The sequence below is a fragment of the Camelus dromedarius genome, chromosome 16 (genome assembly GCF_036321535.1).
Source record: "Camelus dromedarius isolate mCamDro1 chromosome 16, mCamDro1.pat, whole genome shotgun sequence".
Taxonomy (NCBI): domain Eukaryota; kingdom Metazoa; phylum Chordata; class Mammalia; order Artiodactyla; family Camelidae; genus Camelus; species Camelus dromedarius.
In genome coordinates this window covers 13,725,157-13,749,470 of record NC_087451.1, presented here as the reverse complement: position 1 = coordinate 13,749,470, position 24,314 = coordinate 13,725,157, and the positions used below count along the sequence as shown (strand labels likewise).

Here is a 24,314-nt window from a genome sequence, read left to right as displayed (position 1 = left end):
TTGTCTAGGAAGAGGCCGGCGAGCCCCCTCGGGAGGAAGCAGGTTGCAAATCCCCTCGTGAAAGAGCAAGACTCGGCCTGGGGAGGACCAAGCCCGCAGGAGGAGCCAGCCCGGCGTACAGTGGCCTCCACCGGCTTCTGGCCGAGTGACCCTAGTAATGTCATCCATTCAGTGGGCGGTCAGGGCAGCACATGGCTGGGGGTTGAGGAGATTAAACTCCTGACTCACAGATGAAGTCACTTCATCTCTCCTTCTGCCTGCTTTGCCTTCCAGGGTCTCTCACCGGACCTTCGTGGAGCGGTATGCGTCGCTGAGAAGGCTCCATCCTCGTGCACCCCCCGACCCCCACAGCCCATCTCCAGATGAAGGGCACTCAGGTGAGGCCACTCATTTGCTAGTCATTTGTTCACCCAGTTTCCTGAGCACCTACCTGGGCCATCTCAGGGCGAGGGGCTGGGGCTTCAGAGATGAATAAAACACAGCCCTGCCCTCATGGCTCTCAATTCAGTGGGGGAAGCAGACTAACAGAAGACAGTTAAACAGTGGGGAAAGTGGACAGGTGGAGTTAGGGACAGGTGCTGTGGGTAGTGCTGTAAATCGGCGGGAAGGCTTCCTGGAGGAGGGGGTGTCTGAGGCTAGATGAGATTAGCCAGGTGAAGGGCATTCTACAGTCAGGAGACAGCTGTATGTGAGGAGCTCCAGGCTTCAATGTCGCTGGCTCTTAAAGGCAGAGGACAGTGGGAGGTGAGGCTGGGGTAGAGGCAGGGCACAGTCACAGAAGCTGGACTTTATTCTCTGGGCAGATGGGAGGCAGTTGCGGGTAAGAAGGGAGTGACGCCAGCATCAGTGCTCTCTGGAGGAGCCCCATGGTTGACCAGAGGAGACAGAAGCTAGAGATGTGGGCCCAGCCAGGAAATGCTGGGAAGAGATTGGTCAGCATTTGATTAGATGGAGAGGATAGAATTGGCCACGCCCAGCCAGTGGGGAAGAGAGGTCCGGGGAGGCCGCTGAGCCCTGCCGGTGCTGCCGTGAACTCCGGGTCCCTGGACTCATGCAGTGGAGACGACTGCGAGCTTCAACCTCAAGGGCAAGGTCTTGTCTTCGGGGGGCTGTCGCATGTGGCGTCACTGAGGCTGAGAAGGCCCCAGGCACAGGTGGAGGGAGAAGAGGCCAAGGACAGGGTGTGGGGCCCCACCCACCCGCCCAGCACTATCCCGGGACCCAAACCCAGGTGGGACAGTTCTGCTTTGTTTTTCCCCTCTCTCGGGCACTGTTTCGTCACTTTCCTTTCATCCTTTCTCCCCACCTCTCTCTTCCCGCATCTCCATGGTGTGCTCTCCTGTTCTGTGTCTCTTGCCCAAAGCTCCCTGGGCCCTGGTTGATTTTGCTGTTTCTCGTCTGCGCATCTCCTTTGGCAGCCTCTGTCCCCAGAGAGGCACTGGGCAGCTAGAGGTGGTCAGAGCCCTCAGGTAAACCCTCCCTCTACAGGAGTCAGCCCTGCGAGGTGCGGGAGGGCGGACAGGGGGACCCACCGGACCTCCACGGGCCTGGGATTTGTTCTTCCTCTTCCCCCGTCCATGGCGGGGAGAGCTCAGGGCCAGAGGGGGCAGCCTGACTGCTCTGTTTGCCCCTCAGCATGTTTGGGGCCTTGGAAACAGATGCTGGCTGAGCAGCCTGGGGGGCCAGGTGCCAAGTGCCCTTCACTACCCTGCCCAAAAGGACTCACAGGAATGGAGGCTGCAGGCCGGTCCAGGGCACAGCCTTACATGGGACTCAGATGCCTCAGAACAGTCAGGGGCCCAAGGGACAAAAGGGGGCCACCTCTGGCCTCCTCCAAAAAAGGAAGGAGGTAGAAATGGTTAGAGGCAAGAACAGCAGGAAAGAAGCCTACGGAATGTAAGGGAGACCAGACCAGTTCCTTAAGGCCACAGAAGTGTAGAGGACAGAGCACTATCGGGACCTCTCTCTCCTCTGCCCCAGAAGGGTCTCCACATGCTGAGCAGGCCACACTGCGAGCCCTCCTCCAGGACATCCTCCACACTCTGCCAGCTCTGGAAGCAGCCACACCAGCTGCCCCAGCGGGGGCCACACCAGCGCCGGTGCACTGTGGCAGGACCAAGGTGTTCATGACTGACGCCACGGTAAGCTTATCTGGGATGCACAGTGGCCAGCCACGTGCTGTCCTCGGCAGGCCAGGGTCTGGGCCCTCCTCCGGGCAGGGGGAGGAGAGGCTGAGGACCTCCGTGGATGTGCCTTCCCCCAGCTGGAGCTTCTGGAACGTGGGCGCGCCCAGGTGCTGGAGCAGTGTGCCCGCTGCATCCAGGCGGGATGGAGGCGACACCGGCGCCGTGAGCAGGAGAGGCGGAGGCGGGCCGCCGTGTGCATCCAGGCAGGTAGGAGAGGGTGCGGGCGCGCAGCCATTGCTCCAGGCCAGCTGCTGGGCCTCAGTCAGCACGTCAGCAACCACCCCACAGACGCCTGTTTCCTCTGAAATGCTCCTCACTGAGCCCCATGTGCCAAAGCTGCGTCCCAGCCTCAAGATGGTCCCTGCACGTCCCTGTGGTGTGCCAGGATTCAAATTCCCGGTCCCTCACCCAGAGGTGTGTCCAGTTCAGTGGTGCTCTGTAGGTAGCAGAGGCTAAAAATCTGCCTTTAATTTCCCTCTCCCAGACCTAGGTAGCTATTTCTGCCGCCTTTTTTCCCTTCCTGACAACTCATATCAATACCTGGGCTCCCCGGGCTTGTTACGAGTTTGAGAAGGTAAAAACCGACAAGATTTGATTGAGCAAGGAACAGACGTATGAACCACGACACAGCAAAAATACTAGAAGCAACCCAAATAGCTGACAGTGCTGGAGCCATGGCTGCATTATGGACCATCCTTATGATCCAGCTAAGAAGTCTTTTTGAAGAATACTTTAAATTTATTGGAAAACCATTTTTCCAATATGATGTCAAACTACATACACATCAGGACGGCACCACCTTTGTACGTTGTGTTTTGGTGTGTACAGGCATTAAAAAAAAAGGAAATACTATAGAACTATCTGGGTTGGTGAGAACAGGGGACTTTTATATGTCTTCAAACTTTTTAGTTTTGCAAAATCCAAATGTCCTAGTATTTAATGGAATAGCCCCTTTTCTGAATAGGACTGTACCAAAAAGAGAAAATGCTGAAATTTCAAGAGAAGAAAATTTAAATTGCCACATTCGGTTCCCCATCCGACAGCTTTGACCTTCACTAGTGTGTGGCTATATGTTGGTACCATTCGTGGATTTATAAAGCAAGCAGGCAAATTCAACTGAAGGTCTCCCCTACAAAAAAGGAGAGGCAGACAACTCAGACCCCTCCTGTTCCCCGGGCATTGCCCCAGACTGAGCCCAAGGTGACCCCATGGCAGCTGCCCCTTCGATGCAGGTGTCTCTGAGCCTGGGCAGTCTGAGTGGTGGTTTTCAGAGCCAGGTTTGCTTCGCGTGTTGGCTTTAGTACCTGACCTTACGTGGTGGCACAGGCAGCCATTCGTGCAGACTTTCACAGTGGCTCTGGTGTTGCTGCAGCCGGGTGACCAAGAGCTCTAACGAACGTTTTATTGTTTCCTGTTTCCGGCAAACCCCTTAGCCATTCGTTCCTGGCTGACTCGGAAGCACATCCAGAGGCTGCACGCGGCCGCCACGGTCATCAAGCGCGCGTGGCGGCGGTGGGGAGTGAGTACCGGCCTGTGAAGCCGGGGTGGGCAGTGATGTTTTGGACCCAGGTTGGAGTGCTGGCCCCGCCACTGCAGAATGGATGGGTGGCCCCGTGTCTCAAGTGGGCACAGCACCACCCACACTGCAGGACGGCTGTGACACGGCGGGAGTGGCACAGGCAACTGTGGGAATGTACTAAAAACCATGGAATTGTACACTTTAGAGGGGTGAATTTGATGGTATAGCAATTAGATCTCAATAAGGCTATACATTTTGGGGGGTTAATTTTTGCTTTTATTTGCCAGTGCAACTTAACTACAGTGGCTTACAAACCTTTTTGACCTAAAAGATACATTTTACATCACAATCCAGCACACACACACATACACGTATATAACTGAAACCAAAGTTTTGCCCAAAATGTCTACCCTGAGTTTCCTTGTTTTTAAGACTCTTTTTTTCCCCCAGCAGTTTTAGATTTACAACAAAATTGACAGGCAGGTACAGGAATTTCCCATATACCCCTCTCCACACATATGTGTAGTCATTATTTTTATTTACCAGAGTGGTACTTTTTCTTTTTTTAAGCCAAGGATGAACGTACGTTGACACATCATAGTCAAAGTCCACAGTCCTCCTTAGTTTGGACAAAAGTATAATGACAAAGATAGCCATTGTTCTAATGTCATAAAGTAGTTTCACTGCTCTAAAAACCTTCTGTCCTTCAGAATAGCATATGGAATCTCTCTTTTCCCTTGAAAGGAGGTTCAAAGCCTTCATGTCTGTAAGACCACTCTTGGCCCGCCCATGCATGGACCAGACAGGCTCTGGGTGGCAAATTCCCCCACTAAATACTGTGGCTTTTCTTCCAGTAGTGAGCCCTGTCCCACTGGTCCTGCCCAGCAGCCATGTGGAGGTGCAGGGGGACACGTGTAGCATATGTGTTCATAGGAAGGCCCCCAGTTTGCGGCCCCTTGTCACAGCGAGCCCAGATTCCTGTCGGGTGTGTTGTGAACAGAGGCGCCATCTCTTCAGGCCCCCTGCTCTGAGCACACCCCCAAGGCTAGTGTTTTCTAAGGCAGCGTGTGTAAGGCCTAAGCACAGCTGCCTTGGGTATAAAGTTGTGCCACACCGAGCCAGGTGCCCTTAACAGCGTCACCTTGTTAAGCTGAATGTTATATTAATTATATATTTCATATAATTATATATATATACACACTATATAACCAAATACTATGTTTGGTTTCTGTTTTCCGTTAAGAGACCTAGTAAATCGATAGCTATAAAGTCGTGTTCTCTTTTTAAGATCAGAATGGCCTTCCTTGCTTCTAAAGAACTGGATGGTGTGGAAGAAAAACACTCATCTCAAGCTCCTCGTTCCCCAAGCTCCTTCCCACCGCCCCTGGCACAGACCAAGCTCCTGCGGGCAGTAACCCACCTCTGGCCCCTGGGACTGGTCCTGGCCAACGCGGCTGTGGGTGTTCATGGCTTTCCGAGGAAACTGGTGGTCTTTGCCTGCCTCCAGCTCCCTGTGGGCAGCCCCAGTGGCTACACTGTGCAGGCGCAGACAGCACAAGAACAAGCTGGTATCATGTCCATCCGAGCACTGCCTCAGGTAAGCCGTGTGACGGGACAACGTCCTGCCACGACAGCTCCGGGTCCCTCACACCCCACTGTGGAGGGGTGGGGGGCAAAGCCTGCGAGTCCACAGCAGGAGCAGGACCGAGGCTGGGACAAGAGCCGTCCTAACCCTGCTGGCGAAACCAGAAGCCTGTGCCTCCCTGATGGCTGCAGGTTGGACTGTTCCCAGCATTACGACCAGGAGTTTCCCAGAGCCCTTTCACTTTTTAAAACTGCTTCTATGTGTCTTAGTATCACCTCTGTACCTTTACGTCAGTCCCACTTTCAAAAAATTGGGGTTGTGATGACAGCTTATTTCCCTCCAATGGCAGTGGATTTGGTATCATGTTTTCCTCAAGTTATATTCCTTGGTTTATCCTCTTCCAGCTGAGGAGATGACAAGCAGGTGAGTCAGTGGTCTGAGTGCTGTGTTTTTAGGTTATGGGCCACCAGGAAAAAGAGCCAGCCAGCACAGAAAATGGGCTAATACTCAATCAACCTACTACATGGGGCCACAGCAAGGATTAAGTGACACTGGCAAGCCAGAAGGAAGGAAATGTTGGATTTCCTACGAGAGTGATTCCTATAGGACATAATCTGGATGAAATTTCCAAGACCACACACAGGCCAGCCAGAGCGTAAACAGAAGTGTAATCTTTCATCTTTCCAGCTCTGAGCCTTCATAAGAATATGACAGGCGATACTCCTAATAGGGGAGCGATCCCTCCTAGTGTCTCCTCATCTGTCTGAGTGGGTGTGGAACTTTACATTTTAATACTGCTTTGGGCTCTGCCACTGTTTAAGAGTAAGGAGAAAAAACACTTAGTAACTCAATCCTGCTACCGCTGTGACTCTCCCCAGTACCTATGTGTCCCCACTCCCTACATTTCTAGCATTTGCTCTGGGAGGTACCTTTGGCCCTGGCACCCGTGGGAGCCGGGGTTAAGCTGCATCTCTCTCCCCAGGGCTCGATAAAGTTTCACTGCAGGAAGTCTCCACTACGCTATGCTGATATCTGCCCTGAACCGCTGCCCAACAGTGCTACTGGCTTTAATCAGATCTTGCTGGAAAGACACAGGCTGGGCCACGTGTGATCTCGTCTCACCTTCATCCTCACCTGGCTGCGCCATCCTTGGTGCCTTTGTTCCTGCAAGGCCTTTTCCTGCCAGCTGCCTTGCCAAAGACATTTAATCCACACACGGCTGCCAAACGACTCCCACAGTGACCCTGAGCACCCGTGGGAGAGCAATGGCTCCAGCCTGCAGGCCAGCGGCTGTGCCCGTGAGCCCGGGGCTCTGATCTACACCTCAAGCCCGGACAAATGTCAGGGTTGGTAGTTACCAAACCAGGATTAAAAAACGTCAGGGCTACAGAGAACTTCATTTTACTACCTTCAGAGATCCAACTCCACGGTGCTGGCCATCACTACAGTGGGTACCCCCTCCCTCAAACCCAGTAGGCAAAGTCAGCTTGAAATCAGCTCTAAAATTTTGGCTGGAGGAAATTTTGCATTTTAGTTCCTTTAAAAGGAACAAAACCTTAACTATTTAAATATTTGTTGATTTATTTAATGTAATTTCAAGCAATTATATGCAATTACATTATGAATCAAGAAGGACGAGCAATGCAATGTACCACAGAACCACCACATCTTAATTTTACTTAGAAACACTGAGCAAGTTTTAATTCAAGTGGGTGTAAAACTTGTCTTAACTGTACCAAAAATAAAACATTTAAAAATAACCATTTGAATGTCAAGTTCTTGCTCCACAGAGGGTTCGCCACCTTGAGTACTTCCACCTGCCTGCACCACAGCCCACAGAGATAAAGATGCGCGGGACCTACCCGGCGTCAGCTGCTCCATGTCCTGGAAAGCGCCACCCTTGCTTGGACCCTTCACTGGCTGGTCTCCTGGGAGGAGCAGGCAGGGTCTGGGAGTCCAGCACATGCTTGAGCAGGCAGCACAATAAATCCATCTTAAGGATCTTCATTCTGGGATGGTTCCACAATCCTTAAACAGCAGTCAGCAAACTCCACGAACAGGGGCTCCTGCATGCAGGCTCTCATGAGCTTTGCCTTGTTGTCCGCCTGATCGAGGCTGACCATCAACTGTCGAAGGTGTGGATTGAGCAGTAAGCTTCTCAGTGCTGCAGACTCCCCTTAAAGATGAACAGGGGAAGAGAGCCAAGCTGAGTTCAAGGTGGGGGGAACAGGCAGAGACAGCTGAAAGCTAAATGTTTCAAATGTAATCCACATCAAGGATGCTGCATCCCCTTACCCTTTCAACCCACACATTAGGTCAGCATATCAGGTGATCTCCAAGTCAAATACTATCAGATTCTTGTTATTGGTATCTTTGTAAATCATGCCATTTCAGCACAAATACAGAGAACAACAGCATTAAGTTGTTGGCCTGTTTTCTTTACAGGTATAAAGGTTCTCATTGGTAACGACAGTTACACCAAACACTCCAAATGGTGTTTCAGCAAGTGTTCCAGCATGAAGCAGGCTCAGTAGCAGGGAACTGACACTAACGTCTGTCCGGTGCTTTACAGGTTACAAAATTGTTCACACTTATCCCCAGCTCAGCTCCTACCTCAGACTAACTAATCACTCCCACAGGACTGGGTGCAAAGCACCACCTCTGGGAAATGGGAAGAATGAAAATAGTGCCACCTGTAGGACGTGCACTGGCCCATTAATTATACACGTAACAGAAATGCAATCCTACAAAAATGCGGGGCAGTATTAATACTGTGTTCCTCTGAAAAATCAAATCCTGGGATGACCCAGTCTGCATGAATGGCTGGGCTGTAACGTGAGCACTGGGAACGTGGGAATAAATGCATCCCCTGACTAGTGTGAGAGAGAGAAACTGCTACAAAGTGCTGTGAGTGGTGAATTACAGGGCACCACGGGAAGCCGAAAAAGTGCCTAATTCTGAAAGCGAGATAAAAGGTCAAGAGAAGTTTAGCTGAGAAAAGGAAACTTGAACTAAGCCCCAAACGAGAAGAATTTTGCCAGCTCACAAAACCAGTAGGATTCCAGGCCAAGGCTGGGAGCTGTGGAAGCCCTGTGTGTTTGCAGAATCATGTGGCTGGAAGGGCTCCGCACTGAAGTATTTAATAGCTCTAAACAAGCACAGCATAGACTTACCTAAATTCTTTAAATTCTGCAAAGAAACTCTATCTTCTTCCTCATCACTATCGAGAAAGTCAGCTACAGAGTCGTCGTCATCGTCATCTACAGAATATAACACAATCAGCTGCACGTGACTAAAAAAGCAAGCCTAGGTGGCAGATTCTAACGACGACTCCAATAGATAAAAACGTACGTCCACACAGGGGACAGAGCAGGCAGGTGCCCGTAAGGATATAAAAGTAACCTATTCCTTCTCTGGAATCCGTGACTGTACCAACACTCCTCTAGGAGAGTGAAAGAATTGGTGACTTTAACAAATGCACCCCAGTGTTCACACGCTTACTCTGTGCATTTGGTCCTTGAACTTAGAGCCCAATTTTCCAATTCTTACCACCCAATGTCCCCTCCCTATTTAACAGCTCCAGCCCTGTCATGAGCCAAAAAACTAGGTGCTCTGTAAAAGCCTGCTGACATGAGTCCCCTGGGTTTTCAGCATGGGCAGAAATTTCTGGCAATGCCTGAATCCAACAAGGAAGTTTATCAAAGGGCAGAAGCGGGCCATCCCCCGACAGTGAATATTCAACACCTCTTTGGTGGCATCAGGAAGGGCTGCTTTCAGAGCCTGGCCCGGTGCATGACACCCAGGAGGCACTACTGAAAGGCTAGATGGATGGAAAGGATGGCAGCCCATTCCTGCTATAAGCTGTGAAAAGATGCCAGCAGCAGCAAGGCCAAAGGCAGCCTTCCGCTGGACCCAGCTCAGGTGACAGGCCCAGGGAGGGCTACCTGAAGCCGTGACTAGAAAGGCTCCCTGCCAGCAGGGTCCACCCTTCACTCCTAGCCACAGCTATGGCCTTTCTCCCCTCTGCCTCCTACCCCCACTCTTCACCACCTGCACCTTCGGGCTGCTCTGTAGTATCACCGGATGACACGTGCCCCCACCCGCCGTGCCCAGGGCTGAGGGAGCTGCTGCTCCCTAATGAAGCCACCGTTCTTGACTCCCAGCCCCAATCCAAGCCTCCTCGCCTCTTTTCTTTCAATGTGTTCTATTTGAAAACCCTTTTCCAGATTGGTTTATTTGGTGTCAACCCAACCCACCTTTGCCTTCCACGGGCTTTTTAGTTTTTGCAGTAAGAGCTGGTATTTTTTTCTGAACAGGATGCGTTTCAGGGTTGCACTGCTCTGAAAGAGAGACACAAATGACAGGTGCGCATCACCTCCATTTGAGTGACAGGGCTGCACCTCCCCACCAGCCAGCATCTGGGGAGGAAGCATATGTACGGGGTAACAGAAGTGGGTGGGGACAGAGAAAGTGAGAGATCCAACCAAGAGGCAGTAGAAGAAAACAAGCAAGCCTGAGCCTGGCAGAAGGGCCAAGGAAGCAGGCCTCGTGCACCCCTACCGCCTGACCCCATCCTCCTGTAATAGGGAAGAACATGTCTGACTCCACTGTTAGATCTGTTTCCTTTTCTTTAACCTTTGTATTCTATTGCTTTTGCTACAAGTTAAGAATGTTGCCTATAGCCTAAAATATACAGGACAGCCCATTCTCAAGGCTGCGACCTTTAAAAGTGTAACACTTTTCCATTCATATAGAGCTAAAAAGTTGCAGAATAGAGAAAAACATTTGTCTTGTTGGAGGTTTACAGGAACACCGCCACCTGACCTATGTGGACAGCTGCAAGAACAAAGATTCCAACACCAAGAAGTTTGTGGCAACCAACCACTTTAGTATAAAAGAAGCCTGAATTCTAACTCAGATAAGATGCTTCTTTGGGACACTAGTCAACTATCTTCTCAGTTAGCTGGCTTTCTGAATAAACTCACTATTCCTTGCCCCAACAACTCAATTTATTAGCCTGTCGTTCAGCAAGCGGTACAAGATTGGACTTGGTAACACTCCTTGCCCTGCCTAACTGCACAGAGCTTTCACCATGATTTGGTAGCACACCGACTTCAATTAGCATGAAACTATGTTCTCAGCAGTTTCAGATACCAAATTTGCACGTACCATGTGCTACTGGGAATACACAGATGAAAGTCATCAGGCCCACCTCGGAGGGGTTTAAGACATGGACTAGATGGGAAAAGTCTGATATAAGTCACCTGAGAGGACCAGGAGATAAAAGGGGAAGGCGCTGCCAGGTGAAAAGAGCGTTCTGGGCAGAGAGAAAGGTCTCTGGTTGGTCTTGACCCTTGAAAGGATAGTCAGGTACAAGGAGATGATAATAAGCGACTGCCAACTCATGAGGCTTGCCCCATGCCTGGCAGGTGGCTGGGTCACAAGTGGAGGGAAGCCAAGCAAAAGAATGCCACACACAGGTCTGCCTTTCTTCCCCAGACCAGCATCTCTCAGCAAGAGTGCTGTGCTGAGGGCAGAAAGGTCTTTAGCGGCATAGGATAACCTCACACAAATGTTTATGTGAGTCAATATCAACTAAATAATAAATAAAGACTGTTTATGTGAGTCAATACCAATACCAGAAGTACCACCAACTCCTCCCCACTATTGTGACCACGTGTCTCCATAGGGAGAGCAAAACCCAGATTAAGAATACCTGAAAGAGAAACTAGACTTTTCAACAAGGAGGTGAATTGCTCAAATTTGTATTTCAGAAAAAAATCACCCAGGCAGCAGCAAGGCCACGACGTTAGTTGAGCTTTTGACTGCCCTAGGGGTTCTTGGAGGGGCTGCAGGATCAGAGCTAAGTGTTCCAGACCCAGCTCCCCAACCCTATTTCCAGCAAAGCAGTTCTACTTCTTCCCTGTCTTGAGCTGAAAAGTTTTTTTTTTTAATGCTCCAGAAATATTAAGGTTTAAAAAAAAAGTCGTCAGCGGGGGGGGGGGGGGGGGGCGCGACGGGAGGTGGTGTGTTCTTGAAACTGTAGAAAAACCACCAATGAGGAACTATAACATAAGTCACCGAGAGAGGTAGTGGGACAGGGTCGTTGAGGATTGAAAAGAGACGCCGGATTAGAAAGGCATAAAATGTAGACTTGACAATATTAACAGCCAACAGCGTTGCTCCTAATTGTAAACAGGTCTACCTCAACGTTTCTATCAAACTACTATTCAAAAGAAAAACAATGTTAACCTCAGCCAACACAGCTTCTTCCAAACAGTGCGGAGCTGCGTCAGAACACTAAGAGGAAGGAATAGCTAAGATAGATTTCTGCGGCGAAACCAGTCGGCTACTTTTAAAGAAAAAGATGTAGAAGGGAGAGCAGGGCAGAGAAAAGATTTTAGATTGTTCAAAACCCCGAGAGCCACTCCCAGGTAAAGGACTCCCCCCGCCCCCAAACCTAGGGCTCCCCAAGGATCTGACGCAACAGGAGAGCGGCCTGAACCGTCCAAGTCCCCGAGACAGCGGCGGACATCGGGGCTGCCGCGCACAAGGAGGGGCCCTCACCTTTGTGCTTCCGGAAGCAGGCCACGGAGCAGCTGGAACAACAAAAGCCACAGGCCGCGTCAGTCCCGCAGGCCGCGCGGACCCTCCCGCCGCCCGTCCCCCTGCCCTCAACGACCCCCGGCACTCACTAGGGCACGTGGCAAGCGGGGCAGCGGTACTTCGGCTTCTCCAAGCAGATCACGCAGACGACGGTGCTGCAACTAAGCGACGCCATGGTCTTTCCCGGCACTCGCTCCCCCCACCCCGGCGCGCCGGCCTCACGCCGCGGGGCCCACCTGCACGCCTATTTCTCCGTTTCCTCAACCAGGACCAATCAGCGCGCAGCACTTACTGGCAGGCAAAAGCAATGGATTGATCCTGCTCGTTTCCCCAGGCCTGAGAAGTAAAACGTCGATGCACTCGATGTGCATCCAGCCGCCGCTATCAGAGACTTCCTTGATTAGGTCACGTTGTCGAAGGACTTATCCATCACTGTCCCTATACGGCCGTGTGACTTGGAGCAAGTTATTGTCACTCTCCAGCTCTGTTGCCCACATATACGTAAAAAGATAAATGTCCTTTATCTTCTGGCTTGCACTTTCTCAGTCTTGCACAGGCACTGGGTTCTCCTCGCACATCTCATTTATCTTTAGGCGAAGTCCAGACCTAGGCCAAACCGGACTTGGTTAGATCATGTGACACTCATATGCCCTTCCCAGCCTAGACCATTTTTCTCACAGGAAAGGAAGAGGCCTGGCCGCTGACAAATGTTTATGGAGCTCCAACTGTGAGTACTGCACTGCCCAGACGCTGGGCTGGGGATACCTGGGGATTAGCAGGTGTGGTCTCTGCCTTCTGGGAGTTTAAGGCTTAGAGTGAAGGCAGGAGGAAGAGGTGGGAGGGAGACTCAGTCTTAGATTCGTACAGGTAATAGCCTGCAATTGCTCACCCTAGAGTGAGTGCCTTCTTAAATTTTGCACCCTAGGCTCTTCACTACCCTCACCCTAGTCCCAGCCCTGAGTAGACAGATTGGCCTGGGGAACAGAAGAGTGACCTCTGGCCCAAAGGTGGCGATCCTGGTCCAGATAGGTGAACTGTGATGGGCCTTGCATGCCACCTCAGGCTTTAGGAATGAACAAAGTCACATTATATTGGGAGCCCTGCTCCTCCTCAAAGCCTTGAGCATTGCCCAGCCTAACCAGAGCTCCAACCTCACATGTGCAGTGCCCTCTGAGGGCCACAAGTCACCCTCACCTCCAAGGACCTCCCCCTTAGTGTTGGCCCATCAGCCCTCAGTATCTCACTAAGGCCCCCCGACTACTGTTATGTCTGCTGGGATAAACTGGCTACAACTAAGGCAGCCATTCGAGTCTTAACTCAGACCCCTCCCTGGCTGTGTGACTTGGAGAGATTGGCTACCCTCTCTGAGCTTCCTCATCTATTAGAGTGGATGTTCAGGCCTACTTTCCTGAGCTGCTGTGAGGCAGAGAGGAGACTGTAAAAAGGTCTGTGATCTGAAGTGCTACAAAGGTTATTTATGTCATGTCTAGAATGAGTCTGTAACTCTCCAGGAGCTCTGGTCCTGACCTCATGAGCACAGGTCCCAGGTCCCAGGTCCCAAGTCCCTTGAGGCCAGGGTCTTGGAGCTCAGGTCCCTCCAGAAGGAATACACTAGGGCTGGGCCATGCTAGGGTTGGGCTTGAGGAACTATCCCTCCCTTGGCTTTGTTAGCCTTAAGGATGCTGTCCAGTCATCAGTGCTGAAGTGTCATGCGTCCCCCTGGCTGCCCAGCATGCAGCTGCCCCTGCCTCCAGCCTCTAACTAGAATTGAGCCCAAAACCCAAGACATGCCCACACTGACTCAATAATCTGCGGCACTCCTTATATTCCTCGACAGTTGTGACCACTGCTGGTTTAAACCAGAAATATTCCAGAAAGTCAGTGCTTAACTGGGAAGGCCAGAGGTCAGTGACTTGTCTAGGCCACACTTGAATCCTGTGCCCTGTCTGGTACTGGTACAAATTCACCCACTATGGGCATCACCATTCCCCACCCCATATTCTTCCTTGGAGTTGTACTTGGAGGCTGAGGCCATGGAGACTCAATTTTCAGGGGCTCAACCCGACCCCACTCCACATCCAAACCATGCTGAGTTTTCTACCTTTGGGTCCAGAGATGGTGACTCCAGAAAAAAGAAAATTCCTGGAATTCCTCATGCACATTCCACTCAGTAAAGATACCCCTCCCTTTGCTACCAGTGACCCCCAACTTCCATGGGCAGCCACACCCCTCCTGCTTCAATGACCAGGAAAGGAGGTGGCGGGTGGCTCAGCTGTGATGGCGATTAGGTTAGGCAGCACCAAGAAGTGAAGGAAGCCCAGTACAGCTCTTCTGGCCTGTGGCTAATTCAGAGAAGAAAGACAGGTATGACTCCAGGTCCAGCAACTAGATGTCCGTATTGATGGGACCTGGCTCTTCCTGCAGCCCTACCATGACCACCTAGGGGCTATCTAAGGCTGTCTCATGCCTTCTCAGAGTCAGCCTGAGGCTCAGGGCTGGACCTGGAGAGAGTTGAGGTAATAATCGAGGCAGAATGGTTTTCAGAGCTCTGCTGTCTGGCAAGCACTGTCAAAGCGCATTCCAGGGAGGCTGAGCCCGGGGCCAACGCCGAAGCCTAGAGACGCGCAAGGAGTCCGAGGCCTGGCGCTCATCACCGCCAGAGGGCGCGCCAGGTCGTGATTGGCCCTGGTATAGCGGGCGGGAGAGCTGGACTGGAGCACCGCTCACACCAAACCTTGTGTGGGGGGCAAGACTGTCTTGCCGCAAAGGGAAGAGTAAGTCCAGGCATGGCCTGCACCTCAAACATCACCAACCGGCGGGAAAGAGCACGGGGCTAAAGCAGGTAACGGAATGAGCAGGAATGTCTCTCCATGAAAGCAAGGCCCACACCAGGACAGCTGAGGGCTCCAAACGCAGCTGGCTGTTCAGGGACAGTTGCCGTGGTGCCCATTGATCGGAGCTTCCCAACAGTTGGAAGCTGGCCACCCCACCTTAGATGAAAGTTTAACCTAACTTCGAGAGCTTTGGGGTTTCTAACCAGGGTGCGCCACTGCCCTGCACCTAACGCCACGACGGGGCAGGGAGATCTATTTACCCCACGTGGGCTGCATGTTGCCCTTACCCGAGGCCAGAGGTTGATAAGGTTGGGCTCTCAGTGCAGCCATGCTAAATGGCTTTCTGCAGCACCAAGAGAAGTCAGTGTTTACAATGCCAGGTTCTCATCTGCACCCCTCCTTTTACCTTCTAGTATAGGAGAGAGTAGTTCAGATATTAAAGGGTGGAAAGTTGCTGGTGGAAATCAAATAAAGGAGGCCTGAGGTTCTGGTGGAGTGGATCCAATTGACATTCATTCTCCAACTCAAGACTATGACTGTCTGACCTTCAGTTAGACTCTAAGGAGAACTTCCAAACAACAAAAGAGATAAACTGCATTATCTACAGCAGAACTAATGGGAGAGCTCAGACCTCAAAGGTCACCATCGTTTCATGAATACACCCTGCCACCCTCAACCCCTTCACTTTTCTTTTTTCACCCCCCTCCCACTTGCAAATCCATATCAATCTCCCACCTTAACATTCCCTTAGGCAAACAGAGATCAAAGGAATCAGGGTTTCCCAGCCAAATTCCCCAAGAAACCTCTAAGGGTGGCATGTGGAGTAGGAGTGGGGCCAGGGCTTGCACAAACCTCTTAACTCACCTCTATCTCCCACATGGCAGATGTCCAGGAGTGGAAATTCCCCCTCTACCCATCTTGAGTTCCAGTGGCTGCACTAATAAAATTGACACAAGACAGATTAACAGGAGAGAAAGAAACAAAATGTAATTCACGTGCATGGAGATCCCATAGAAATGAGATCGAAGAAGTGGCCAAAACAGGTGGCTTTTGTACTTTTTAGAGAAAGAAACAATAAATGTGTAAGGAATTGGCAAGACAAAGAAGGAGATTTTGGGTGCCCAAATAATGAAAAATCTAAACAGAATTTGGGCTCGGCTTCTGAAAATGTGAGAAAAGAGAAATGACTTTGCTAAGCACAAAAAGAGCAGAACTAAAAGTTCTTCAGCCTATGCATATTGAAAAAAGTGAGAATACTAATGGTGCAGCCAAGCAACCATTTGATCAGGAGAATTGTATGGATTAGTCACCTCAGCAGAAACCAGGCATTATTCTTCAGAACAAGGATCCATGGAAGAATGACCCTGAAGGCTATTTAGAGATCACTGGGGCTGCCACTCCCACCGTGGCCCAGAGCACACAGCCCAGGGACAAAACAGTTTCAAAGGGTGCAACTGGCTCTCTGGTTCAAGGGGCCAGGATGCCTCCCAGTGCCTCAGGGATGCTCCCGTATCTTCCCACAGAGACTGGGGCTGAGCATCCAGCCAAAGAGGATTATTCTCCAGCCTTAAGGTTTAATATTGTTTGCTTGTAGGTTTTGGACTTCCTTGGGACCCATCACCCCTTCTTTCTTGTTTCTCCCTTTGCGGGGTCCATCGGCCCTGCCTCCTCTGACCTACTGCCAGCCTGTGTGATCTTGTGGTTTCCCTTACAGTGGCCCTGATTTGGATCATTGATATTCTTCCACATCCATCATGCCCTCACCCACATCCCTTACCCCATGCATCAGCTTCCCCTCTAGATGCTGGCTTGGCGGGTAGGTACAGCCTTGTCACTTAAGTGGAGGAGGTGACGTGCACCTGAGATCTGTGTCTCTTTCGGAGCAGTGCAACTCTGAAGGAAAAAAAAAATGTTAAGCTGTTACTGCAAAAACTAAAAAACCTGTGGAAATAAAGATGTAATAATTAGAAAGAAGTGATCATGGGGTCTGTAGCTGCATTTAACGTGGAAATTGCCTTACGTTGAGGAGAAGCACCTATCCATCCTAAGTTTCTCCACTTTGTGTTACAGAAACGACAGGCCAGCCAAGAAACAAGCACCATTCAGAGGGTTGGAGTACTCAGATTTATTACGCCGGCGGGCTCAGAGGGGCTCCTGCTCCGAAGTTCTGAGCACCTCCAAGACGTGTGCATGGGGTTTTATAGGGTTAATTACAAATATGGGACTATTAGCCAATAAGGCTTGAACAGCAAAACCAAGGAATCAGTACACTGGAACTTATCTATTAGGAACAGGTCATGTTACTGACACTTGTTGAGCTTGGATTTATGAGTTAGCTTGTTAGCCCAGTAAACTGACACTAAACTTCAGATTTACGAGTTAGCCCAGCAGAACTTAGATCAGTAAACCGACACTTATTACACTTAGATTTATGAGTTATCTTGTTAGCCTAGCCAGGCTTTTCCTTCTCACTTGCGAAGGCTCATTACCCACTGCGGGGGTGGCTGCCAGCAATGCCAAGGCCTGGTTCTTTCACAAAGACCCTTTGTGGGTAAGAAATACACAACTTATTTGCAAATGGTTCAAACACGATAATGACAATAATTAGAGAAAGAGAAAGCAGAGGAAGCAGACAATAGTAAAAACTTGGCAAAATATTAACAATAATCAAATATGAGTGATGGATTTACTGAAGTTCTCTGTACCCTCTTCCTCTATAAGTTTCAAAACAGTATTTCAAAATAAGAAGTTTAAAAATGAAGAGAGCTTTTAAAGAGTGCCCTCTTGCCATCTTTCCTATCATACACGTGCTACAGCCACGTTGCCCACAGGCCTTCTCTGATGGCACAATACTATTTACCTCTGATTTCTCTGCTCTTCATCAAGGGAACACTTGGAGACAGCTGATATCTGCATTTCCCAGTTAGCTCTAAACAGCTCTAGTTATCCTGGCAGCAGAGTGATCACTCCCTCGGTCGCACTCTCCACTTAAACCGACTAGAGGGGACAGCTGGGGCCTGAGAACCAGTCCCGACGCCTCACAGCTGGCCTCACGGCAAATTCCAAAACAGAGTCCAAAAACGAATGCAAGTCTGCCAGGACCTTGAGAACTAATTTGGAGGTTCTAGTGCAGCAGCAGGTATGGCCATGACAAAGGCGGGAAACGGTCCTGCAGACTGGCCCGTAGCGGGAGGCTAAGTTCAGGGCCGCTATTCGGCGGTTTTTCTCATAGGTTTCTTTGAGTTGAAATGAAGTTTCCCTGATGCTTCAGGTCCTACCTAGCACTGGCCCTTCCCTGCCTCTCTGTGTGGCTTGGGGCGGTTGGCAGTCCCTCTCTGGGCCTGAAGACCCTCTACACAGCAGGTAAGACCCTGCAGCTGAGACTTCGCAGCCAGCTTCCGGGTGGCGCCGGGTTCTACCCGCCCACATCATTTGCATAAATGAGCTCTCGGCAAGTCCCGGCACTGACTAAAACGGATTGGCGCCTCTGGCTGGGTCGCGTGACTCGCCTCGCGCAACCGCCCTCCTTGCTTTGCGCAGGTACCTGTGCTCTGGCTCTGCTTTCCAACCACGCCATCCTCGCTGAGGAAAGAAAGCCGAGACTCATCCTCTGACAAATAATTATGGAACTGCTTTTACTGTGTGCCCGCCGTTGAGCGGGCGCTGGGTCCGCAGGGAGAAGCCCATCTAGCGCCTTTACTGCGAGAGGGGCTGTGGTTGGAGACTGAGCAGAGCGCAGACCAATGACCTGCCTCGTGACCTCTATACCAAGGGACTGGAGCCCAGGATGACAGACCCCGAGCCAGGCAGACCTCGTCCAGGAGGTTCTAGGTCTAGGAACCTTCGGGCGTGGACTAGTCAAAAATGAGTCCCGACAGGCAGGGTGCGACCAGCTTAGAGCGGTCAGGCCCAGGAGACGGGGCGTTACTTATAGACTGAATCGTGCTTTAGCGGGAGCCCTGCGCCTCATCCCGGCCCCACAGGGGATCCCAGTCTGCTAGGGTTTCTCGTGCCACGTACGCTCACCGTTCCTGGGCCTTAAATTGCCGCCCTCTCTGACTCCCCCTCAGGGTCTGGTCAACCCCTGGGCCCGCGCTGGGTCAAGGACGCCCTGCCCTCCCCACTCCCTTACCCTCCCCCTTCTCCTGCCGGCTCAGGGCCTGCCCCGGAAACCCTGCTCCGTCCCCTCTGTGAGTTCAGGCTTAGAGGTGAGGACTGTTGTCCCTGTAGGGCGCGGCCTGCCAGCTCCGAAGGCGCTGTCCAGCCCACGGTGCTGAAGCGTCCTGGGCCCCGCCAGCTGATCAGAGAGCAGTCCCCTCTGGCAGCTGCCATTCCCAACCTGGCAGGCTCCAGGCTTCCTGCACACTGGCCTAATAATCCGCAAGGATGTTTGTCTGCCTCAGCAGGCTTAAACTGGAATCGTGTCAGAGGCCTAGCTTCCCTGAGAAGGCCCAGGGAGGGCCAATGTTTGTCCAAGGACCACACGGCTCGAGAGAGTGGACAGTACCCAATTTTTCTGCTCCATCCTGGAAGCAGCAGGCATTCACGCACTATGAGCATTTCCACTGCCCCTCTTGACTTGTCCTATCAGTTGTATGGGGAGACTGGGCCCAAGGGAGGGACCACTCATTTTCCAGGAACTCAGTTCCTCCCACCTGCATCCAAACTCAACAGGCCTTGCTACCTGAAGGGGGTAGGATGAGGCAATCCCAGAAATTCCTCCCATACACTTTCCCTGCAGTGAAATGCCTCTCCCTCCACTTTGCATGACCCCCAACTTCGTGGATGTTCACAACTCCTCCACCTCCCTCCCACTCAACATCCAGGCAGGCAGGGGAGATCAGGTGTCCCCAGTGAGGCACCCTGCAACTTGAAATCTAGAATCTTGTTCTTGAAGGAGTAAATGACACGGTTGCTTCGTGAGTTGAGCATCACTGTGATGGCAGTGATACCGAGCAGCATGAAGAAGCTGAGTACAGCTCCTGGGGCAGAAATTAGTCCAGAAAAGACAGGCTGGTAAGACACCAGAACGAGCAGCCACTGGTGCCCAGAACGAAGCCCACACTGGACTTACAATGCATTAGCTCTCCCCCAGGCCCCACAGGTGATCGTCATGGCAGCCCAGGACCCAGTCGTACCTCCTTAGCATCAGCCGAGCCTCAGTTCAGACTGGGAGAGAGATGAGGTACAAGTCCAGGCAAGAAAGTTTGGAGAGAGCGCTCCAGAGGAGCTGCGTCTGTAGCCAGCATTCATTTGGAGGAAGTGAATGTCATGTCCTGGTCCCCTGAGATTCATGAAAGGACCCAGGTCCAGTGTCTCCAACTGCTAGGCAACTCCAGTTTAAGGGTCTCCAGGATGCATAGTGCATTTTGACCGGACGTGGCCCACAGAACCCAGGTGACCATGCACCATAGCAGGGCTGAGTTCACACCATGAGGAAGAGCAGGTGGCAGCCTCAGGATTGTTGAATCATCCCAGAATGAAGATTCTTAAAATATTATTGTGCTGCAGGGTGAATCATGTTGCCGGTACACCCTGGATGAGCGCCTGAAGACGGGCAGTGCTGCTCAGCCCTTTGAAAGGATAACTGTGTGGGACAGGAGTGGGCAGTCAATCACAAGATGAGAGGGTCTACCCCCACCCCCCTACACATGGGACCCATACTGTAGCCCCATGCCAATAGATTAATAACTAATGTTGCCCTGAGCATCACAGTGACCCCAAGAGGCAGACAAAGTGAATATTAGAGAACTCATTAGGTAGATGGGGCAGAGAAGGCATGGGACAGTCACCAATGCCCCAAAGAAAGCCCAGCTTTCTGGTTTTCAGCTCACCACAACCCCCTCCTTCCTGTCCCCTGCTCTCCATTTCATCCATCAAAGAGCTGACACTAATGGAGGTCCCCTCAGTCAGATCCAAACAGCCCTGGATGGTCCGTAACAAACAACTGCTCCAGGATCTCAACAACATAATCCTAGGGAAGCAGGAGGAGGGCTCCTGCGGCCTGACGGCCAACATGCCAGAACTTGACTGACCCCACAGCCAGAAACGGGGGACCTGTTGTAGGAGGGGGTTCTGAGGATCCTCAGACAAAGGGATGGAGATGCTCTTGGGTGATAGTTACATGGCAGCAGTACTAAGCAGTCGCCAGTCCAAACAGTAACAGGAGGTCTGAGAGCCTCCAGGATATCTGTAGGGGAAAAGGGGCTGGAGGGATGTGCTGTGACTGCCGGCATCACCAATCGGTGTTTGCCAGCTCCGGTGGTCAGGTCGGGAATGAATTAATGATAGGTGTATAGCTTTGTACAGTGGCAGGACCGTAGCCAATGAGGTTATCTGAGGCACGATTATTGCTAATTGAAAACTTTTCCCAACACCCTGCACGACAACTTGAAATTGGCATTGGCAAATTTTGGCAGTCTCTACAGAGACTGAGTTTTTAAAAAATAGATGTATAGAAACAGAATAAAGAGTCCAGAAATAGACCTACACCATACGGTCAGTTGATTTTTGACAAATGTGCCAAAGCAACTCAATGGGGGCGACAACAACCTTTTCAACAAATTGCCATATGTGCCAAAAAAAAATTCAACTATGGTTTTACACTACATAGAAAAATAAATTCAAAATGGATCATGGAAAAAAATTTTTTTTAATTTTTAAAGCGCAAAAAAAAAAAAAATCAACTATAGGGGGAGGGTATAGGACAGCAGTAGAGCATGTGCTCAGTATGCATGAGGTCCAGGGTTCAATCCCTAGTATCTCCATCAAGAAATAAATAAGCAAGCAAACCTAATTACCTCCCCCCAAAACAAACCAAAACAAAAAAGTGAAAAAAAAAATCAAAATGGATGATGTACCTAAACATAAGGAGGTAAAACTATAAAATTCTAGAAGAAAACATAGGAGTGACAAAGTTTGGGAAACAGTTCTTAAATATGGTATCAAATGTATAAGCTATAAAAGAAACTAAGCAAGTGAAAAATAAGGTAACTATTAACTACAGGAAAAACAAAACATTTTACAAAATAGGAAATTCAATTCTATTGCATTACAAGGCTCTGCTGTGAACATTTGCATGATCAAAAAAATGAAGATCCTGCATATTAACTTAATCAGAAATTGTGATAAAATAATATTGCAGTGTAGGAAGAGTAAAGGCTAAATCCTCATCCAAGTAGCATAGATGTCTAAAATTCAAAAGTGAGTAACAACAGAAGCATATGATTTAAAGAAATGGACATAAATGCTCCAAAAACCTCAGAACAATTTGAAAGGAGCTGCCTCTGGAAAGAGGGAACTTGTGTTAGATGTGCAGGACAAGGATGCTGTTTTTGTCATAAGCCTCTTGGTGCTCTTTTTCTTTTCAACCACTCGCCTGTATTACTTAGACAAAAATAACTTAAATTTAATGCCACACCAGAGGGCCACTGAGATCTAGGTGTGTGGACCTCAGGCCAAGTCCAGCCCTGGTCCAGTAAGCAATCCTGGGAGGTGATCGCAGTGGGCACTGTTCAGATGCTCTGCATGCCGGGGAAGTAAAGCTTTGTCCAGGAGCTGAGAGGCCTGGGCCATTCCATCGCCTAGCTTGACACAGGTGTCAGAGATGCACTCTTGTCTTACTCATGCTTGGCATCACCCCTCTGTCCTTACCACACTCAGCATTGCCCTCAGTCACAGCACTTCTCACCCTCCTGTCCCCATCTGTCTCCTTGACTGTCTCTTCCAGGGGACAGAGAGCCCCTTCAAAAGCCTGGAAGATGCTCTGTTCATTCTCCTCCTCCCTTCTCCCTCCTCCAGTGCCCAGCCCAGGCCTGGCACACTGCAGATGTTGGCAGCCTGGGTTCATGGACAAAGAAGGTCTTATGAAAGTAAAAGTGCTAGGTGGTGAGTCAGGCCCTGGCAAGTGGTTCCCTCTGACCAGTTTGCCACTCCTCACCTGGCTTGTACAATATGTTCTTATACCTGCTGTGGTGCTGCCACCCAGAGGCCCTGTGGCCACCCTAGGAGCCTCTGTCCTCCACTGCCAGTCCTCAGCACTGCATCTGCCCCTGTGGGAACAAATGCCAACGATGCCAATGAAGGGCATGCAGGCTCCTCAGTAAACCCCTTCCCACCAGGAACCCAGCTGACTTCTGGGATGGCGTGAGCACGTGCCAGGCATGGTATGGAGTGCTTTATGTGCACTGGCTTTTTAACCCATTCAGAGGCTGTTGTACTGAGAGGGCATGAAGACTTGGGACATGGGGCAGGTGTGCCAGGCTCCGTCTCCTGCATCATGCCTTGGGCCAAACCCAGGTGTTAACTCACAATCTTAAGTCAGAAACCTGTTCCTCATGGACAGTGACCCAGCATCTCCAGAAAAGGACCCTTGGCCTGGCCTAGTAAGGGATAGTCTGGTCTGTGTGGTCCCCAATAAATAAGCCAAACCATTCTGTCATCCCTGGGGCCCTAGGTCCATGGCAGGGTATGCCTGGACCCCCAAGACCTGGGAGTGGGCGTGGGGAACAGCGAGATGAAGATTGTGATAGGGAGGATGTATACAGACCAGATAATGTAAGATTTAAAGTCAGTTCTGCCTGGACAAGTACCGGACATGGAATTTAATTGATTAATGATGATACTGATTAAAATAGGATCTACTAATTATTGAAGTATTTGTTTAAAATTTAGGTCATCCAAAATGGAGTAATATACTTCACTGCAGTGCGTAACTAAGCACAAAAACAGTATCAATGTTGAATCTGTGAATGGCTTTCCATTTACTATGATGTGCTACTGTAAATATACCTCTTTAATTACTTCTGGTATCTTTGGTGACCTATTTAAATTTGTGTACATTATTGTACATAGAATAAAACATTTTTATGCCAAGTTTGAACAAATAGCTTTTTAACAGATGTAATGATAATTCAGTGCATCAGCTGTGCCAAAGATTCCTCAGTGAAAGTATGTAATGGAAAAAAAACAAAAAAAGAAAAACAAAAACACAAAGGAGTGAGGCCCTTCAATCCTGGTGCTGACAGCTCAGAGAAAGGCCAACACACACCTTGAAACAGAATTGTAGGGTGGGGGGTATTGAGCAGAAGAGTATCAGGCATCTAACCCAGCCAGTAGGCAGGAGACTGGGGAAGGCTTCCTGGAGGAGGTAAGGACTGACCTGAGTCTTACCAAATGAGTAGACTCTAACTAAAGGGCAGTCCAGGCATAGGGAACAGAATGAGAGAAGGCACAGAGGTAGGGTGTGAAAGAGCATCTGGTGAGAGGGGAGTATTGAAAGGTAAGACTGGAGAGGAGACCCCTGGGGCCAGAGAGGTGAGCTTGTTTGTTGGGATCACTGATTTTATAGGGGAGGAAGCAGGTTAGCTGTGAGATATACGAAAGAAAGCCCAGACAGGAGTGGCCCTCCTAAGGAAGAGCCACTTTCTCCTCCTGCAGGAAGGGAGCAGGGCTGGAATTCAAAGCCTAGACTTCTACCCCCTCCCAGCACCCCTTCCATGTCAGCTTCCTGCCTTCTTGTCACTGGGAACCCCAGCCTCTGCCGGACCCTGTTCTCTGCATCCTCTGATGGGCAGCAATACCTG

At 50.4% G+C, this 24,314-nt stretch overlaps 2 protein-coding genes and 2 non-coding genes across 16 annotated transcripts in view; 2 read left to right on the top strand and 2 right to left on the bottom strand.

Annotated features, from left to right (window-relative positions):
• The window catches only part of MYO19 (myosin XIX), a 39,808-nt gene extending 32,758 nt beyond the window's left edge, over window positions 1–7,050 (top strand). For 9 of the 13 annotated variants that reach the window (XM_064495003.1, XM_064495002.1, XM_064495004.1 and 6 more), the window contains 5 exons: window positions 274–377; window positions 1,981–2,141; window positions 2,264–2,393; window positions 3,620–3,705; window positions 4,994–7,050. In XM_064495003.1, the coding sequence (XP_064351073.1) occupies window positions 274–377; window positions 1,981–2,141; window positions 2,264–2,393; window positions 3,620–3,705; window positions 4,994–5,698 (1,186 nt within the window). In that variant the 3' untranslated portion in view covers window positions 5,699–7,050. Of the gene's footprint in view, window positions 1–273; window positions 378–1,363; window positions 1,470–1,980; window positions 2,142–2,263; window positions 2,394–3,619; window positions 3,706–4,993 lie in introns of those variants that run through there. The other 4 variants (XM_064495010.1, XM_031467971.2, XM_064495005.1 and 1 more) reach the window with 3 other exon arrangements.
• Window positions 3,959–18,121, bottom strand: ZNHIT3 (zinc finger HIT-type containing 3). The gene is made up of 8 exons (XM_031467987.2): window positions 17,591–18,121; window positions 16,508–16,623; window positions 15,595–15,667; window positions 11,986–12,502; window positions 11,858–11,889; window positions 9,547–9,630; window positions 8,464–8,550; window positions 3,959–7,466 (listed from the first exon to the last, which is right to left on the bottom strand). The coding sequence occupies exons 4-8, from the start codon at window positions 12,069–12,071 to the stop codon at window positions 7,285–7,287; spliced, it is 471 nt and encodes a 156-aa protein (XP_031323847.1). The 5' UTR covers window positions 12,072–12,502; window positions 15,595–15,667; window positions 16,508–16,623; window positions 17,591–18,121; the 3' UTR covers window positions 3,959–7,284.
• On the bottom strand, window positions 4,616–4,745 carry LOC116158019 (small nucleolar RNA SNORA11). The gene has a single exon (XR_004142249.1). It is a non-coding gene; the product is annotated as a small nucleolar RNA SNORA11 (small nucleolar RNA).
• A 2,906-nt stretch (window positions 18,122–21,027) lies between the features above and the next one.
• On the top strand, window positions 21,028–21,161 carry LOC116158050 (U4 spliceosomal RNA). Its single transcript, XR_004142276.1, has one exon. It is a non-coding gene; the product is annotated as a U4 spliceosomal RNA (small nuclear RNA).
• Window positions 21,162–24,314: the final 3,153 nt, after the last annotated feature.